Below are 20,241 nucleotides of genomic sequence, written 5' to 3' on the forward strand. Positions count from 1 at the left end.
TATTTTACAGCAACTCTCTATTGTGACATTGAACTATAATGTAGGCAGTTTTCACAGGAAAAGTAATTTGATCTTTGGGACCCCTTTGTGATTATGTGTAACCCAGGTGCCTAATAGGGAAATATCTCTTTAAGAGACCCATTTGGGGGAAGTAAGAGTGAGTTGTGTCTAGGCCATTGTTGCTAGACAGATTTAGCACTCCATATCCAGAAGCTTCTGGAATTGGGTGTGGTAGTTTTGGTTCCCTGTTGCTGGGGTCAGACTGTGAAGCATTTTGCAGCAGGTTAGTGATATTGTTAACCCTCTAATAGGGAAGCATGGACAATGCTAATTATAGCAAGGGGAAACTGGAAGGGGAAAATAACTTGTATTTTAATTGGATGCTTTGAATGTTGTTTTGATTTTAGCCAAACTGTTCTAGTTAAATTGTCTCAAGTAGTCTGATTCACCAACTTTTCTTTAAATGCAGTAATGGGGAAAGTTTTGTATTTTCTTGAAACAGGGTTTTCTTTAAATCTATAAACTTAACTGAGTGATTGGTTAGTTAGCTGACTGGCAGCAGTGATTTCACCAGAGGAAGAGTCTGCAGGGATTCCAGCTGAAGGTTCCTACAAGCAAGTGGAGGGAAGACGTTGTTTTAGACTCAGCATACTGTATAGATTTGGTGATCAAAGACTCTAACTGGGACTGAGGTGAGCATGTATAACGGTGAAAGTAATGTATCAGAGGGATAGCCATGTTAGTCTGGATCTGTAAAAGCAGCGAAGAGTCCTGTGGCACCTTGCAGACTAACAGAAGTTTTGGAGCATGAGCTTTTGTGAGTGAATACCCACTTCGTCGGAAGCATGCATCCAAAACTTCTGTTAGTCTATAAGGTGCCACAGGACTCTTTGCTGTGAAAGTAATGTCTGTGGATTATAAAATAGCCATGTCATGCTGTAAACATTAGATTTGTATTTGTTTATCATAAGATTTTATAATGTTATTTAATTAAATTATTTCTTTAGTTCCTTTTGGGACTTGAATATGGGGAGGCTGACCCTGTACAATCCTTGCTGAAAATCCTTGGAGACTGATCTCTGGGTCTCCAGCTACTTTCTATGGGAGTTGGATTATTTTCTTTAAGCCACTGGAGACAGGAAATGAAGTGAACTCCAGCCCCCCCTAAGGTTAAATATGCAGAGCTCAGAATTAGCTTACTGAGGTCTTCAACATACTATATGTAATAATATAGCTGCCACGTGGAAGCAACGGCTCTTCAGGCTCTATCTATCTTAGGCTATGTCTACACTATAAACTAGGGGTGTGATTCCCCTGCTTGTGTACACAAACTCATGCTAGCTCTCATAAAGCTAGTGTGTGTATAAATAGCAGTGTAGCTACGGTAGCACTGGTGGTGGTAGCGGCGGTACGCCTGAGCCATGCCAAGTAAAACTTGCCTGAAACCCATGGATATATACTTGGCACAGCTCAGACATGCATCCACTGCCACTTCCCACACTACCCTGGCTGCACTACTATGTATCCCCAAACTAGCTAAATGAGAGCTAGCATAAGTATGCGTACATGGGCAGAGGAATCACATCCATAACTCAGTGTAGACATAGCCTCATGGCTCCCGTTACCGTAGTATCTGAGATGCTCAAAATCTTTTCACGTATTTATCCTCACAATATCCTTGTGAAGTAAGGAAGTGCATCTCCCCATTGTACAGCTGGAACCCTGAGAGACTAAGTGATTTTCCCAAGGTCACACAGGGAGTCTGTGGCAGAACAGGAAATTGAACATAGGTCTTCCAGATCCCAGGCTAACCCCCAACCCCTGACCATTCAGTCTTTCTATGTGCGTAGTCTGCTGTTAGTACTAGTCCCAGGGGAGCCTCAAAATGACATTCAGATCCTTTGTTTAGATAAAGCCCAAAGGTTTGGGTGCTTACCCAAAATTTAGTTGCCAAAAAGGGGCTAGTTAGCTGTCTGCTGTATCATTTCCTCTACTTTTATGCCTGAATGGATCTCCTAGGGGCCCAGCATCTGTGCATGGGGAGAAGGCTAGGAAGTGATGGCCAGTGAGAACATGTTTCAGCTTCCACCCATCAACCCTGATCCTGAGTTAGCTACTCCCTGCAGGAAATAGATTTCCACAGTTCTTACTCAGGCAAAACTCCTGTTAAAGTCAACTTAAATTGCTTCATGTCCACAGAAGAAACTGAGATCCTTGGTTGGAAGATAACAGAAATATTTATTTAACTAATAATGGCACGAATTTTGTCTGGGTTAAGGACCAGGCCCTTAATACTTAATCTACAATGCATGTGGATAGCAAATTAAGAGCCTGACCCTGCAAACTCTCTCCCAGGTTAGCAAGCACTTTCAAGATGGGGCCATAAGGTGACTTGCTTTGGTGATAGTCCTGCAACAGTTAATTGCAATGCACGTTTGTTATAGTCAACATGCATTGCAAATATTTCATTAATTGCAATGCTTGAATCAAATGTCCAGTATGTTTAAATATTCATAAAAACATTTGCTTCTTGCCCACCCACGCAAGACAGTTTGAAAAGACATCAAGGTTTTTCCAAATAATTTAGTCCAATGATGAGGTGCAAAACAGAACATGAAAAGAAATTAGCATCATGTGACCCTCCCTCACATCCAAGTGACGCAAATGTACACTTGAAATAATGCATTAATTATTTACTTCCAAAACGGGGAGGGAACAACATGTTTTGAAGTTGATTTCATTTCTAGATGATCTGGTGGTTCCTTCTGGCCTTAAAATTATGACTCATTTATGTACTGTTGTTTTAAATGAAAAATCACTTGCTAAAAGCACCCTTTGATAAAAGTGTTATATTCTTGCTAGATGAATTTTCACTTCACCTGACTTTATGGAAACTCCCTTAAAACCTTGCCTGGTTTGGTTTAACAGAACATATGCAAAGAGCACGTTTAAAAAATAAATTAATAATTCTATTCTATTTTGGTTTCTGGATCATAATTCAAAACTCCTATCTTATTTCCATCCTTTCTTTTCCCTTTTTTGGCAGTTCAGATTTGTTGGGTTTTTTGTTTGGTTGGTTTGAGTTTTTGTTTTATTGTATTACCACAAAGTCCCAATGTTATAATTATATTATGAAGGCACCGGTAGCAGCTCCATAGTTAAGGGTGAATTGAGATTTCCATTTAGAGCAGTTCATATTCTTTTTTTTTCTGATGAAGATGACTGATTCTGATTACCAGACTCTTACCATGTAACCTCGTCCAGATTCAATTTGGGCGGGCGGGGGGGGGGAGAAAGATAATGAAAAAAACATTTCTGCACTATTTTAAGAGTTCTAAGACCCAGATACTCAGCTGTGTCACACTGCCACTCAGCACAGTACACTCCCATGAGCCTTAGGATTGCTGGGGTGAAATCCTCACCATAATTTATAATACCCCAAAAGGGCCATCAGCAGCCAAGGACCACCAGAGAGTAGTGCACAGTGACCACTCCTCATCCTTGATGCAGCCACAGCACATCCTCTACACAAGTCAGCTACTAGAGGTCTTGAACCCAGGCCCACCAAGCATGAGCCTTATCCACTGCACTGGCTCATGATAAAGGAATTGCTGTTAATACCCAACCACCAGAAGCTACACTCACTGACTCAGTAGGCTCAAATGACTAACAGAAGACTGCTGATTGGGCACCAGTGGGTATAAAGCTTCCTGTTCCTGTCCCATCCCTTGTCTGAGTAACTAGTTGCTAGACCTGTTGCTGCTCAGACCTCTGAGACCAATTCCCATCTTCCTCATCTGCTCCTTGTTCTTGCTGTCTCATCTTGCTCCTACTACCACACCTCATCCCAGTTCTTGTCACCATGCGTTGTCCTGCTTCCTAGCCCTGACCGTACTTGCTGTTTCTGTCTTAGACGCTTAGCATGGCTTCTGACTGACTCTGGCTTTGACCCTTGGTGGGACTCTACTCCTGGATCCAACCACTTTGTCAGACAGCCCACATTATGGGCCCTGACAGCTTGCTCAGACCAACCTTGGTCTTCTCTGGGACTCATTATTGAGCCCCCAGACCAACTATGGACACTAGTGGGGCTCCCATCCTGCCATCATCCCAGGGCCCTGTGAGCCCTCAGATGCAAATCACTGCCCTCCAGGCAGAGAACTAGAAACTGAGGAATCCAGTATGACATTTGCAGATGGGAAATCATTCCTTTCAGGAGCAAGCCACAGTACTCAGACCAGCTGTGGGTAATCACTCATCATCTCTTATGACACCAGCTCAGGAGATAGGCCCCAGAGTTCCTTTGCCAGACAGATATGATGGCACCCTCAGTAATTTTCATGGGTTACTCATAGGGGAATTCTACGCTACTGTGCATGCTCAGAAGTAATGTCCCCTGCAGATTTCTTTGCTTCTCTGCAGAAAAATGACTTTCTGATGAGAAGCAAAGGGAAGCCACAAGAGTGATCATAGGACCCTCCCCAGCAGTATGTTTTGGGTGTCCAGGGCAGCCGGCAGAGAGGTAAATCACTGTAGGGCAGAGGGCAAGATGGGGAAAGACATGGCTGGTGCCTCATACCCTACAACAGGCTCAGCTGCTAATCCTGCCTGGGCTGGGGAGGATGGGACTTCCTCTTCCCCTGCATGACATCCGAGGTTGTGTCAAACCCACCCCCAGATTTCTCCCCTGGCTGTAGGAAGCTCTGCAAACTGCCCCCCATCCTACGCTTCCTGCACCCATCACTCCTCAGCTGAAGGGGGAGGGATCACTGTTCAGGGAGCTGCTCCCCCATCCGCCCAACTCGCATGCATCCAGACCCCCTCATACCCAGACCCTTCCACCAAGCCTCACTCCCTTCCCTGCATCCAGACTCCCCTCCAACAAGCCCCACTCCTCCTGCACCTGGACCACCCCAACAAGCCACCTGCACCCAGATCCCCACCTTACCAAGCCCCAATCAGCTTCACCTGGATCCCCACCCCACTGAGCCCCACTCCCCCAGCATCTGCCCCCCCACTAAGTTCCCTACACCCAGACCCCTCCACTGAGCCCCAACCACCTTCACCCAGATTGGCCCACACAGAACCCTCTCCACTCATACCTAGATCCTCCCACACTAAGCCCCTCCACACTTGGATCCTGCCTTGCTGAGCCTGCCTGGCCTCACCAGCTGCACTTGGCATGGAGGAGCAGGATCCTGGGGTGTTTCTGTGGCAGGCCCAGTCCTTGTGTTGTGTCAGGGTTAGGTGCAGCCTCACTGCTGAGTCCATGTCTGGGAGGTGGGGGGGAGCTGTATAGTGATCTCCCACCCCTGTGCAGCCAGTAGCCTGTGCTCCCCAATGCCATGCCTCCACATTTATTTGACAAATAAAATTTGCAGAATTTTAAAATACTGTGTGCAGAATTTTTAATATTTTTTTTGGTGCAGAATGCCCTCAGGAGTAATGGGTTCTTTACCCAGTGCAGACTCCTGTTTATGCTCCAGCCCCAGGTGTACATCACAGACCAAGTTAAAGTGTGGTTAGTACTGAGCTTGCTTACTGGGAAGGTCCTGGCATGGGCCTCTTGCTTTTTTAGAACAGAATCACTTAGTATTGACCAACTGGGACTCATTCTTACAAACGTTTGCCAGTGTTTTCAATCACCCTCACAAAGCCCACATGGCAGAGACTGCCTTCTGAAAGCTTCAGCAAACCCTGGGGTCAGCCTCTTCCTATGTCATCCCATTCAGACATTTGGCCATAAATATCATCTGTAATGATGCAGCACTCCTCCATCAGTTTTGGCTCAGGCTTTGCAAAGAATTAAAAGACAAGCTGGCACAGATGGTCCCACTGACAAACACACCCCACCAGTTTATAGACCTTCATGGACCCCTGTATCCAGATAGAAACCAGACTGCACGACCAACAACTGGAACAAAGGAGGAGACCATCCACTTCCAGCATTTAGCCAAAGCTCAGGGCCAAGCGAGTCTTCCCTGGGTAGAGTCCATACCAGCTGACATATAATGGCCCTGCCTATCCCCAAGTGAATGAGACTAGGAAGACAGGAGAACCTCTGCTTCTGTTGTGGAGGAGCAGGGCATGCAGTATGTAAGTGTCCTTTCAATTCCCCTACTAACCTGATGACAGGGAAGAGGCTAACACCACACCCAGTCAAGTCTGGGTACCATGAGGGAGAAACCCCAAAATTATGCTAACTCAAGAATTTCTCATCCATTTCCATATCTCCATCTCCACTGCAGTTGCAGATTGTGCAGTTAGAGCAGGACTTTCCAATAGAATGGGCCTTGACTGATTTAGGAACAGGGGACAATTTTATGGATTTTTTTGTGGGCTGGGCCATCAGTCTCTCAATATAACCCAAGGGTAACCAGACCTGGTAGAAAGAGTACATGAGTCTCAACTGGCATCAGGCCTGGTTACACAGAGACCGCACCACTGGAAGTGGTGACTGGAGATCACCTCAAAGTCCTACAGTTTAACATTATTTCCTCCTAACATTTCACCTTGGACTTTTTAGGGTCACTGCAGCTTATTCTTCACAATCCCCATATTCTGTGGTCTCAATGAGTTACTGCCTTTCCATCAAGCTTCCATAGGGACAATTCCCTTCTCGTTCAAGAACTTGAAACCCTAGAAATAAAGCCAGAGGGTTCCATTCCTGTAACCCAGATGTTCCCTGAACATGGCAGCAACCCTGTTGGACCTAGAAACTCCATCCCTGCACAATAAATCAAATCTTACTGTAAAATACCAACACTATCATGATACCTTTAAAAAATGAAACAGACTCAATACCCCTGCATTGTGTTAACAATTGCCCTATTGACCTTTAGCCCAGAACCAAGGTCTGAAGCAGAGTTAGCAATGTTAAGAGAGTACCTCCAGGAAAACCTAGCAAAAGGTTTCAGCTGCTGCTGTACCTCTTCTGTACTTTTGGTGAAGAAGAAAAAGACTACATAGTGCTTAATTTGTGCCAGGGCTGAGCCCCAGCACCTCTAGGGTTGGCAGTTCATAGCCCCAGCACCTCTGGGCTTGCTGCATCAGTTATGAATGTAAAAAAAATTGCTTGAGTCCTGGCACTCCTTTCATTACAAATTAAGCACTGAGTACTGGGTACTGCACCAAATAACTAAATATAACTAGTACCCCTTACCATTAATCTCACTGCTCCTGGATAGGTATTAACTGGACCTTAGAAGAGCACATAATCTAGTTTGAATCAGGGAGGGAGATGAGTGGAAGACAGCCTTTAGAACAAAGTATGGACACTTTGAAACTTCGGTAATGCCCTTTGGACTCACCAGTGCTGCTGCCACTTTCCAGCATCTGATCAACAACATTTTTCAAGATATCCTAGACCAGTTTGTAGTGGCATATCCAGATGATATCTTAGTCTATTCCAGTAATCAAGCAAAGGGCCTGAGCAGGGACCAGGATCTAATTGCAAAGCTTCTGCCAAATTTAGCATTTTTGGTTCAAGAGTTCCTCTGATCCCACAGGCTAAAAGATCACACAAACTTAGAGAACTCAGTTTTAAGATCTCTGACATAGGAGCCTTTCTAAATAAAGCTGGGAAGGCAAGGTATTTACATTTTTCATAATTTTTGCCACAGAAGTCAATGGAAAATGATCTCAACTGTGGGCTTCCAGACACAGAAAGACAACTGCCTGAGGGGTACTAGAGCTGGGAAGAGTAGGAGCACAAACGCGACAAGTCCATGGGGGGTGTGAGGAGCAGGAGCAGAGGGAAAGTGGCAGGGGAGAAGAGTGGCAGGATAGCCTAGTTGGAGGAGAATTGAGGTGTGTCTACACAGCAAAGAAAAACCCATGGCTGGCCCAGGCCGGCTGACTCCAGCTTGCAGGACTCAGGCTCCGAGGCTGTTTTCAGTGCAGTGTAGACTTCCAGGCTTGAGCTGGATCCTGGGCCCTGGGACCCTGTGGGGTGGGCACTGAAGCCCAGAAGTCTACACAGCAATGTAATAGCCCCACAGCCGGAGCCCTGTGAGCCAGAGCTAGAGGGAATGGCGGGCATGGAGGTGAGGTGGGACTACGTGGGGTATGGGGAGCTGTGTACAGGAGGAGGAAGAGGTAGGGAGCCACTTAATCCTTTGAGGTGCTTCTCAGGAACTTGGGTGAGCAGTCTGTCTGATGTTTGAGAAGAGGTCCCCTAAGACTCTGTAAGAGGAGTGCTCCACTGCAGTACACCTTCCCTAGCTTGTGCACTAGCACTCCCTTCTGGCTCCTCAAAGGATCAAGTGGTTCCCTACCTCTTCCTGGAGTACCCCATTGCTTAGGCAAAACAAAGTTAGAAAACTTCTCCCTTCGTAAAAGCTGATATTTTAATTTACAGAGCAGAATTTTTTTTTTAAAAAAAAATCACACTTAAAAAGGGAAAAAAATCACCACTTCAAACTTCTCCAATGTGCGGTCAAATCACATTATGCAATCTCTTAATTCATCATGACAGAACTGCAAGGACCTGGAATTCCAGTGGTATGTCTATATTGCAATTAAAAATGGTTATCCCATGCCAGCTGATTCAGGCTCATGGAGCTCGGCCGGGGGGCTGTTTAATTGCAGTGTAGGCCTCCCGGCCCAGTCTGCAGCCCAAGCCCTGGGTCCTTCCCACCTCAGAGGGTTCTAGGAGTTAAAGGACCAGATTCTCTGTTGGTATAAATAGGCATAGTTTCATTGACCTCAATGGTGTTTCACCCATTTATAAGAGCAGAGACTCTGACTCATCTCATTAGATCAGAATTCTCTCCTTTTTCAAAAGGGAAGAACCAGCAGAAGGGAAGATAAAATCACAATCAGGGAAGAGCTTGTATACAGAAACTTAAGACCGTCTAACTTTGTAGTACTGTCACAAGGTAAAATTTCAAAACCTGCTACGTGATTTAGGAACCAAAGTCCTGTCAGTGAGATTTATGCTCCTAAGTGCCCAAGTCACTTCTAAAAAATGGGACTATGGTGTTTTTGAAAATTTTATCCACAGTCCTTTGCATATCAAAATTCATCATTTTTTTCAAAGGGGATAGTGTTTCCTGACAAGTTTCATTCTGTTCCATATATGACTGCTTTAGGACAAATTGATCTGCTGCTGTGAGAAATATCCTTAGATCCTGGTTATAAAATATTAGAGTTCAGCCTTCATAATCCCATTAACACTGACCTAAATTTTCAGTGTCAGTTTATTTGAAGGCCAGAAAGTAAATCCAAGGAGGATAAAATTAATATTCATAGACAATTACATAAATGGGGCATTAAAAAATTGTGATGAGCAAAGGCTGTATTAGCAAATCATGCTCAAATTACAGTGGCATTCAAGAGTACTAAACAAACAGAGGAACCAAAGTGCTACTAATAAATTTTTCCGATCTATTTTGTCTTCCTGTCTCTAATACTAAAATGCTAAGTCTGCTTTTAAAAGACAACAAGCATTAAGGGACTGATAATGTTTGTCGTTTTTTAAGACTGAATCAAGAGAGGAGACATTCAAATACAAATTCAGATCTTAAGTTAATTCCAGATCCCAGTGCGTGGAGTCTGTGTTTTGGTGATCATTTTCTCTAACTTAATTCCAAGCACTCATTATTTTTCCAATTGAGCAGGCCACGTGGAAATGAAGGGCTAAATGCCAAGCAGCTGCATTTCAACCAGGAGTTTGCTTCCTGTTCCTGGGAAGCAAATGATGAGTTTTGGAATTGAAGGGCTGGGAAGTACAGCTCAGAGGACTGTGGGATACTATTTGCAGACTTTCCAGACCCAAGTGTGGTGGCCTGTACTTAAGCTGTAGCTAAAGTTCCCAGGTGTCTGGTTTTCAACTGGAACACCTGGTCGAAAATGGACCCTGGCGGCTCCAGTCAGTGCTACTGACCAGGCTGCTAAAAGTCTGCTCGGTGGTGCAGCAGAGCTAAGGCAGGTTTCCTGCCTGTCCTGGTTCTGCGCAGCTCCTGGAAGTGGCTGGGGTGTCCAGTTACTAGGCACAGAGGTGTCCACAGGGGCACCGCACGCTGCATCTGCCCCAAGTGGTGGCACCGCAGCTCCCATGGGCCAGGAGCCACAGCCAATGGGAGCTATGGGGCTGGCCAGCGGGACATGCCAGCTACTTCTGGGAGCTGCCTGAGTTAAGTGCCACCCAGAGCCTGCACTCCTCACCTCCTCCCGCACCACAACCCCCTGCTCCAGCCCTGAATTCCCTCCCACACACAAACTCCCTGCCAGAGTTGGCACCCCACAGCCCCCAGCCCCAGTTCAGATCCCTCTCCTTCACCCCAAAACCCTCATCCCTGGCCCAACCCCAGATCACACACACCCTAGCAGGAGGCCTTATTCCCCCTCATACCCCAACCCTCTGCCCTAACTCTGAGCCCTCTCCCATACCACAAAACCCTCTTTCATCAGCACATAGCATCTTCACCAGACACGCTACAGCAGCGCAGATGCATTGGTGCAGTTGCGCCTATGTTGCGCTTCTAATGTAGACTAGCCCAGACCGACAAGAAATTGGGGAATGAAGGAGAAGCTGATGAGGGGGATGGAGGAAGATTAAGTAGTGTAGCTTTGGGAAGGGAGAGAGGACAAGAAAGGGAAGAGGGCTGTGAGCTCTGGCTGGTTTTGGAGGGAGACGGAAATGAACAAAAAATAAACTGCAAAGAGCAAGGAGCTAAATGAGAACCGGAAAGTTTAGTGAACAGAAAGGAGGTCAGAGGCTGAAGCTCCCAGCTTAACTTAAACCTCAGGCTAAAAATTTTAAAAGCTGGGGGTCTATTTAAACTGTTAAGTAAAAATGGCTTAGGCACCTGCAGCTCTTTCTTCAAGATACAAATCTAAACACCCTATGGGCTGTACAGCAGTCTCTTGTTGAAGAATGTGCAAACCCAGTGGATACATCAGTTTCTGGGGATTAAAATGGACCTACTGCTTCACTGGGAGAGCTTTAGAAGAATGAGAATTTTGCCATTGTGAGAATTCTTTAACACTTAGTAATATAGCTCTATTATGTTAAAACATGGATTCATTATTAATAGGCATCTTTTAAATACTTGCCAAGCCACAATAAGTATCTTTTCAGACATAAATTAGTATTTTACAAATATACAATGGTCTTCTTAAATCTAAATTGACTACAGATTCAGGAATCTTAATTTAAATCATTGCCAGGATTTTTAGCTTCGAGACAGATCTATGGCAGCCCTACTGAAATGATACAGAGTTAGGCCAATAAGTTACAAAATAAGAAGGACATGTCCAAATGCTTATCATCCTTTGTTGGGGAAAAAAATAAGGCGCCTGCAAAGTAGATTTTATCTAAACCTCAGATTCCTGGCAGTTAAATTTTATTTTCAAAATCCCAAATACTTTTTAGACCACATACTAGACTCGCCTCTTTTCAGTTTTTAAATTAAAAGCCATTTTTTTGAATTAAAGGCAACAATAACAAAAGTACCTAAAACTACTTTTTACAAACTTAAAAAACACTGAGTTAATTTCAAGTTGACTGCTTCCTCCACTAGTCACTGCATCTGCTGATGTCTTGCTAGGAGTTGTAGTTGCTATATAGATTTCAGGAGAATTTAGTATAGCATCCCATGGGCTATTCTATATAAGCATTAGCCAAGAAACTTAGCTGTTCTATTTGAAGTAAAGTTTTGATATTTTGCAACACAAGCTCATACTGGGAGGCATTTCTTAATATAGTAAATTAACTAGATATGTTTATTAAACACTTGTTTATTTTGTGATTGCTCGTTAATGTCTACTCTGTGCTAAACATTATTTTTATATAAGGCAGATGGGACTGATTGTGACAGATATGGAAATATCCTGCAATATCTTTGGGAGATCTTTCTATATTAAATGTATGAATCATTGTGGGCTAAGGATTGTACATAATTCAGTGAGGAGGTCTGATGGAGTGTTCACAACACACCACCCCTGAATGGGGTGAAGTGTCTCAGAAAGGGTATGTAGGCTGCATCATAGGGACGAGGCAGACTTGACTGACAAGCACTAACTGAAGATGGAGCCCATCTGAGTAGGAGTAGGCAGGGCTTGTATAAAGCCTGAAGGTGAGAGCAGAAGAGGGCTGCAGGGTTGAAATTTGCAGTCACTCCCTGGGCCTAATCAGGAGAGGAGGAAACCCATGGGGCAGGGGAGAAGAAGCCCTGTGATTCTGATCCTGATGGGGGGTTTACCCCGGGGGCAGGGGGGGAAGAGGTGGAGCAGAAAGCCCACAGAAGGCAAAATAGGAAGAAGCCCAGGTAAATGGCAGAGGGGATTGAGACAGTGGAGATCTTGGCTGCAGAAAGTGGGTCTGGCTTCCCCTACCAGTCACTGAGAAAATGGCACAGTCTTGACATGGAAGACTGCCTGGAATGGCACCCAGACAGCTTGTCAGGGGAGACTTTGTTATCCCACAAAAGGAAAACTGTATAGTGACTTTGCTGGAAGGCCAGGCCATGAAGAGGAAGTACTGCTACACCTAGAGAGCAAGGGGAGCTGCTGCGTGAATGAAGGAAGGGAGTGTCAGACAGGGCAGGGCTAATCTCCAGATGCAGCCACATAGGGTAAGTGGACCCTGTGACAGGGAGAGTGACCACAGGTCCTCCAGGAACTTAGAATTGGTGTGGGGGGAAGGGAGGGAGAGAGGCTGATGATTAGACAAATTCACTCACATTATAACTGCTCCAGGGAAGTACTATCACCTGGAGAGGTGTGCACATACCAGTTCAAACAGGATTCTCCAGAGCCCAACAGACAAAGAAAGGATTTTTGGATAAACAGCCTGACTTTAAACTAATTCAGGGCCTTCTTCCTGATCTAGCAAACGGACAGGACCTTCTGTTCAAGGGGGGAAGCCAGTGCTTCCTGGTAGGGGCTGAAAGACCTTTGGCCTACTGAGGGCCCATAAGACTGATGGATGACCTCTGGTAAGCTTTTATCATGTACATAGGAACTATTATATATATATAAAATGTTTTCTTGGTAATGCTTTCACCTTAAGATTAAATGTACTAGCTTATAAAGAGCTGTATGGTAACTTCTAACTGCTGGCATTTACAGCTGTTTATAGCCTTCAAAGAGAAAGTGAAGTGCAGATGGTGACCTGTTCAGACCATCTGGCTTGCTGGGGATATTACAATGTAGGCGAGGATCTGTTCATGAGGGGAAAAACCCATCAGGAGGGAGAGAGATGCAGGTTTCTGACCAAGAGAGGTGACGGCTAAGGAAGTGGGGACCTACAGTGTGTCTTTGGTGAACCAAGGAGAGGAAATACAGATGCAGTAGCCCTACACTCTGACGATGACAACTTTGGGGATGCTGCTATTTGCACCTTGGTGAGAAGGAACCTGACTTATGAGATGGAAAGAGGAGTTATGTAATAGTCTGAGTACCTAGTCAAAGGTGAAGAGAATGGTGAGTCACCACACTCTTGTAAATTCCAAAAAGGGAATGGCAAAGGTCAGTTTAGGCACAGGTTAAATTAAAAGATTCAGGAGGGGCTTGTCTTAGTCAGCCTAATGTAGAACCAATAAACTTAGGTGATGGGTTTCATTTTATTCCCCAGTACAAATAGTAGACTTTCCTGGGAGCTTATTTCCTTCTGAGATTCTTCTATTCAGAGGCTAGGGAGAAAAACAAAACATCATTCCTCTCTTGGGTATTTCCTTTTCTACAGCAAAGATTACACAGAACCATTCAGCTTTATTTCCTCAATATATTGTTCATTCATACCTCAAATATTCAAGAAAGAATTCATGTCACTTTAAAGTGAGATTAGTTGTCTCCCCGCCACCAGAAACTGTGTCCATTCCTGTACACAAACCATCCTTGAATTACACGACTCACTGTGACCAGAAAAATTTTAAAATAGCCTTCCAAGTTCAAAATGCATAAATCAGTTGCATCTAGCAAAGAAAATTAGTTTGAAATTCACAACATTCATAATTTTGGAGCTGTTACATTTGGCTGTGGCATTTACAGTGTTATGTTTGGCAATACTGATGCTTTTAAAACAATGTCAACATTTTCTATAAAAATATGCTCTATTGCTCCTCTAGCACAAATGGGCAAATGTTCCAATAATAAAATATTAAATTGCTTTTGTGCCTATAAAGACAATAGGACAGAAATCATTTTAACTAATACAAATCAACCCCTGAAACTCCCACAAGGGATTTTAACCTAGCCTGCATTTTTGATATTTTTAACTGAGAAAATACTATCTGAGCAATAAAACCAAGAGGTGATAGACTCAGAAAGTACATCCTACATGAAGTAAGAAGAATTTTATACTTTTTCTTATTTATCTTACCTTACTTTGAATACCTCTAAAGAATACAATTGCTAGCTATGTCTCTATGTATGTCACAGGATCACCAAACAAAGACAAAGCTGGGACATAAATATAAATCAGTTGGTGATTTTCTTTAACATAATCTTTGCACAGAAATCACTTGAGAGGAACCAGAATTGGTCTTCAAATACAGCTGCATCATTAATCTCAAGGGAAAGATTTTTCAAAGGTACAAAAGGGCAGTTGAGTGCCCGGGGCTGCTGGAACTAGGGGTGATGGGGGTGCAGCAGCACCCGCTGGCTTGAAGTGGTTTCCATCATATACAGGATTTATAGTTTTGTTTCATGGCTTGCAGCACCCCCACTATATAAGTTGTTCCAGCACCACTGCGGGTGTCCAACTGTCAATGAATATCAGTGGAAGTCAGGCACTTAATTTACATTTGTGCTTTTGAAGAATCTGCCCCTTAATTCAGGATTAAGAACATTGCCACAGCTAAAAATTACCTTGTGTACATCATGTAGTGGAAGGAAGTTCAAGTAATTTCTCACGCCGTACTCTACCCACAAACATTTTTTTTTCCTTGAAGAAAGTATTGAATGACAGACATATTAACCCTTACCTAACTCAAGAAAGTCCTTGCTATTACGTTACTGCTGGGAAACAAACTTACATGCCTAACAGTTATGTTAGGACATATTTCCCATAACCACAATGGAAATGGTTTTTGAACAAAATGGACACATTTTTACAGCCCCAGTTTAAATAAAAAAAGATTTAAAGCGGACAAGTTGCTGAGTTCACAATTAAACTATGCAAATGAAGGCCAAGATCCCAACACACTTTATAAAAGGGATATATTAGATATACACTGGGATCATTTAATCCTCCATGTAGCCACATGGTAAATATTAGGCAGCACTCAGCAACATTACATAACAGTTGGGAGCAAGAAGTGAAAAATAACATATCCAACTGAAACAGCACAGGGAATTTAGAAGAACAGGCAGAATGTCATTTCATGAGTTGGAATCTGGCCAAAGCAGTTAATGCTTCTATTCTTGTGAAAAGTGCCACAGAATGACCTCAGGTGGACCTTGGGTTTTTGTCTCACCTGAAAGATAGCACCACATTCTACAAGCATAGTGGACCTCGACACCATACCGCTGCATTAGTTCAGCTCTAAGGGACGAGTGCCACGTACTTGGTGACAATCTCATTTCAAGAAGCACAAAAGGTTTTTCTTAGTGGTTTGGTGACCTAATTCTGGTTAGACAGAAATCTGACAGAATCAAAAACACAAGGCAGTAGTGGGATCAATGTACACATTGACAGACTTGATGGCCAGACTGTATAACAGCCTGGCATAAGCATATAGAGAATCTACATGAATAACCACAACTAGCAGATAGCGGTGCAATTACTTGTGCCCATGTATTTAAAATACACTGGTGTTTCCAAGCCCAAACACATAAATCTGAATCGTGTTGTATAACAGTGGGCTGCAAAATCTCAAACAAAACAGTAACTAAATGTTAAAGCCTTTTTTTTAAATAAATGGTACCTCTGTTTTATTAAAGTAGCAACACTCACATGTTGTGACAAGTCTGGAGTGAGGGTTCAGTCACCTGAATTTTGTGTGGGAACAAATAGCAGGGAGGAGAAAAAGGACACCCCTATCTTTAAAAAGGAGTGGGGGAGAGGACCCAGGGAAATATAGACCAGTTATCCTAACTCTGATATAGGAAAAGATAGTGGAACAAATTATTAAGCAAAAAATGTGTAAGCACCTAGAGGATAATAGGGTTTAAATAATAGCTAACATGGATTTGTCAAGAACAAATCATAGCAAACTAACCTAATTTTCTTCCTTGACAGGGTTACTGGCCTAGTGGATGGGGGGAGGCTGTAGATGTGATATATCTTGATTTTAGTACAGCATTTGACATAGTCCCACATGACAGCCTCATAAGCAAACGTGGGAAATGTGAATGAGATGAAATCACTATAAGCTGAATATACAAAGACTATACTTGCAGTTATCAATGGTTTGCTATCAGTCTGGGGGAACACATCTAGGCAGTAGTAATGCTGAAAAGGATCTGAGTTTTATAGTGGATTACAAATTGAATATGAGTCAACAACACGACACAGTTGCAAAAAGCCTACTATCATTCTGGAATGTATTAATAGCAGTGTTGTACTTAAGACATGGGAGGTAATTGTCCTTCTCTGCTTGGCACTGATAATGCCTCTGCTGGAGCACTGTGACTAGTTCTATGTGCCACACTTTAAGAAAGATATGAACAAATTGGAGAGAGTCCAGAAGAGAGAAAAAAATGAGGAAAGGTTTAGAAAACCTGACTTGTGAGGAAAAGATGTAAAAAAATTGGGCATGTTAAGTCTTAAGAAAGGAAGACTGTGCCAGGACCTGACAACCATCTTCAGATATTTTAAGGGCTGTTATAAAAAGGATGGGGATCAATTGTTCTTTATGTCCACTGAAGGTAGGATAAAAAGTAATCAGCTTAATCTGCAGCAAGAGAGATTTACATTAGATATTAGGAAAAACTAACTATAAGAGTTAGGCATATGACAGGACTCCAAAGGAGGCTGAGGAGTCCATCACTGGAGGTTTAAGAACAAGTTAGACAAACACCTGTCAGGGATGATCTAGGTACACTTGGTCTTGCCTCAGCTCAGAGCTCTGGATGACATGACCTCTCAAGGTCCCTTCCAGTCATATGATTGTTCCATTAATGGGTATTAGCCAGGATGGGTAAGGAATGGTGTCCCTAGCTGTCTGTCAGAGGGTGGAGATGGATGGCAGGATAGAGATCTCTTGATCATTACCGGTTAGGTTCACTCCCTCTGGGGCAGCTGGCATTGGCCACTGTCGGTAGACAGGATACTGGGCTGGATGGACCTTTGGTCTGACCCAGTATGACTATTCTTATAGTCTTATGATTATATTATATCTGTTCTGCCCACCAGTCTACATGTACATATCTTAGGCTAGAAAGTACATGAGGCATTACTAAATTAATTCTTAGTCCTTTTTAAATGTAATGTATTAAGAAGTTGCTCATTAAGATGAGCAATGTTTAGATCCACATTACCTCATTCTCTCTCTGTTCATCCCCCAACTAAGGGAACAAAACGGTAATAATTCACTGGGCAACAGTGCAGTGATTGTGCTGAACGGTGTACATCTTGGTATGAGTTAACTGAGGATTCCTTTAGGAAAGAATGTTTATGATGATCTTGAGACATCTGTGAAAATATCATTGTTATATTTTGCAATACATCATCTTAAAAATTGAGTCACCCATGAATGAACTATGGTCTATCAATAAAACAGTCATAAAGATAGAACAGAAACTTACTTGAACATCTGTTCATATCTGGCGCTCGGAGTCCATAGTACCCTGATGGGCAGGAATGCAAGCATTCTCCATATTGCCTCATTCCTTCTCGTCGAAGAAAGAAAAACAATTTATGCTGGCATCTGATGCACCCATTATCCTTTGAGCAAGACAAACAACCTTTGCAAATTGGATTTGGTCCATAGCTAGCTGCAAAATAAAACAATAAATTTTAATAGTTTTGGAAATGGTTTTGCTGGAAAACACACACAAAAATGTTGTTTATCTACTGCATCAATACAAGTAGTTTGGGAAGGAAAAAAACTTACAATAGAGTGTGCAGATTTTAACACATCTGCAGTGGAAAATGAAGCGTCTGTCTAAGTAATACTTATTAGAAATGCAATCTCCATTTTTTTACATTAGTGTGTGATTCTATTTGATAAACTTACACACCAGATTAATGAAATGCATGATTTTACATGCAACTAGAGTCCAAGAGAAATCAAATTAGTCACAGTAGCACAAGTAAAATCCATGGACCACAATATAGCTTCAACCTGAGCATGCAAGCCCATGAGAGCAGTAGTGCACAGCAGAAGACCGGTATCCTGAAACAGACACACACAGAGTTCATCCTGCAGGACTTCTGCAAGTGCCATTTCCTCTAGAAATCTAGCTATAATGCCAATGAAATATTTTTAAAAGGACACAGATGCCAGTGTTCTGACATGCATTTATATGACTCATGGAAACGTCCAGATTGAGGGCACAGAAGTCCTCCATCTAGACAACAGATACAGTACAGACAATGGCAGTGCAAGCTTCCCCACATATCTGTCTTGCTTGAAGAGACCAACTCTTGGGGTACAAAGGTAGCGCGGTTTCTGTAAAGTCACTTCTTGGTCTCTCTGATGAAAATCTCAACAATAGTTTAATTCGTGGCCAGTTGTGATGGAGCTTTTGAGTCACGAATATCTAAGAACATAATAACGGCTATACTGGGTCAGACCAAAAGTCCATCTAACCCAGTAGCCTCTCTTCTGACAGGTGCTTCAGAGGAAACGAACAATACAGGTAATCATCAAGTGATTCATCCCTCTCACCCATTCCCAACTTCTGGCAAACAGAGTCTAGGGACAGCATCTCTAACTGCCCTAGTTAATAGGCATTGATGGACCTATCCTCCATGAACTTATCTAGTTCTTTTTTGAACTCTGTTACAGTCTTGGCCTTCAAAACATCCTCTGGCAAAGAGTTCCACAGGTTGACTGTGTATTATGTGAAGCTGTACTTGCTTTTGTTTGTTTTACACCTGCTGCCTATTTATTTCATTTGGTGACCCCTAGTTTTTCTGTTATGAAAAGGAGTAAATAACACTTCCTTATTTACTTTCTCCACACAAAAGTCATGATTTTACAGACCTTTATTATATCCCCCCCTTTAGTCGTGTCTTTTCCAAGCTAAAAAGTCCCAGTCTTACTAATCTCTCCTCATATGGCAGCCATTCCATACCCCAATCATTTTTGTTACCCTTTTCTATACCTTTTCCAATTCCAATATATCTTTTTTGAGATGGGGCAACCAAATCTGCATGCAGTATTCAAGATGTTGGCATAGTATGCGTTTATATAGAGGCAATATATTATCTGTCATACTGTCTATCTCTTTCGTAGTGATTCCCAACATTTTTTCACTTTTTTGACTGCCACTGCACATTCAGTGGATATTTTCAGAGAACTATTCACCATGACTCGCAGATCTCTTTCTTGAGTGGTGACAGGTACTTTAGACCCCATCATTTCATATGTATAACTGGGATTATGTTTTCCTATGTGCATTACTTTGCATTTATCAACATTGAATTTCATCTCCCATTTTATTGCCCAGTCACCCAGTTTTGTGAGGGCCTTTGTAACTCTTTGCTGTCTGCTTTGGATTTAACTATCTTGAGTAGTTTTGTATCATCTACAAATTTTGCCACCTCACTGTTTACACCTTTTTCCAGATCATTTATGAACATGTTGAATAGGACTGGTCCAGTAAAGACCCCAGGAAGACAGAGCTATTTACCTCTCTTCATTCTGAGAGCTGATAATTTATTCCTACCCTTCATTTTCTGTCTTTTAGACAGTTACTGATCCATTAGAGGACCTTCCCTCCTATCCCATGACAGCTTACTTTGCATAAGAGCCTTTGGTGAGGGACCTTGTCAAAGGCTTTCTGAAAATATAAGTACACTATATCCACTGGATCCCCCTTGTCCATATGCTTGTTGACCCCCTCAAGGAATTCTAGTAGATTGGTGATGCATGGTTTCCCTTTACAAAAATGATGTTAACTCTTCCCAAAGAAATCATGTCCATCTATGTGTCTGATGATTCTGTTCTTTACTAGAGTTTCAACCATTTGCCTTGTACTGAAGTTAGGCTTACCAGCCTGTAATTGCCAGGATTGCCTCTGGAGTATTTTTTAAAAAATTAGCATCACATTAATCATCGGGCACAGAAGCTGATTTAAGTGATAGGTTACATACCACAGTCAGTAGTTCTGCAATTTCACATTTGA

At 42.8% G+C, this 20,241-nt stretch overlaps 1 protein-coding gene across 2 annotated transcripts in view; it reads right to left on the reverse strand.

Annotated features, from left to right (window-relative positions):
• Positions 1-17,879, reverse strand: part of RSPO2 (R-spondin 2) — a 93,074-nt gene extending 75,195 nt beyond the window's left edge. Inside the window, exon 1 of one of the 2 annotated variants that reach the window (XM_050941430.1) lies at positions 17,695-17,879. In XM_050941430.1, the coding sequence (XP_050797387.1) occupies positions 17,695-17,776 (82 nt within the window). In that variant the 5' untranslated portion in view covers positions 17,777-17,879. The remainder of the gene's footprint in view (positions 1-17,694) is intronic. The other variant, XM_050941429.1, reaches the window with a different exon arrangement.
• Between the last annotated feature and the right edge of the window lie 2,362 nt (positions 17,880-20,241).

This window comes from Gopherus flavomarginatus, chromosome 2, assembly GCF_025201925.1.
Source record: "Gopherus flavomarginatus isolate rGopFla2 chromosome 2, rGopFla2.mat.asm, whole genome shotgun sequence".
NCBI classification, from domain to species: domain Eukaryota; kingdom Metazoa; phylum Chordata; order Testudines; family Testudinidae; genus Gopherus; species Gopherus flavomarginatus.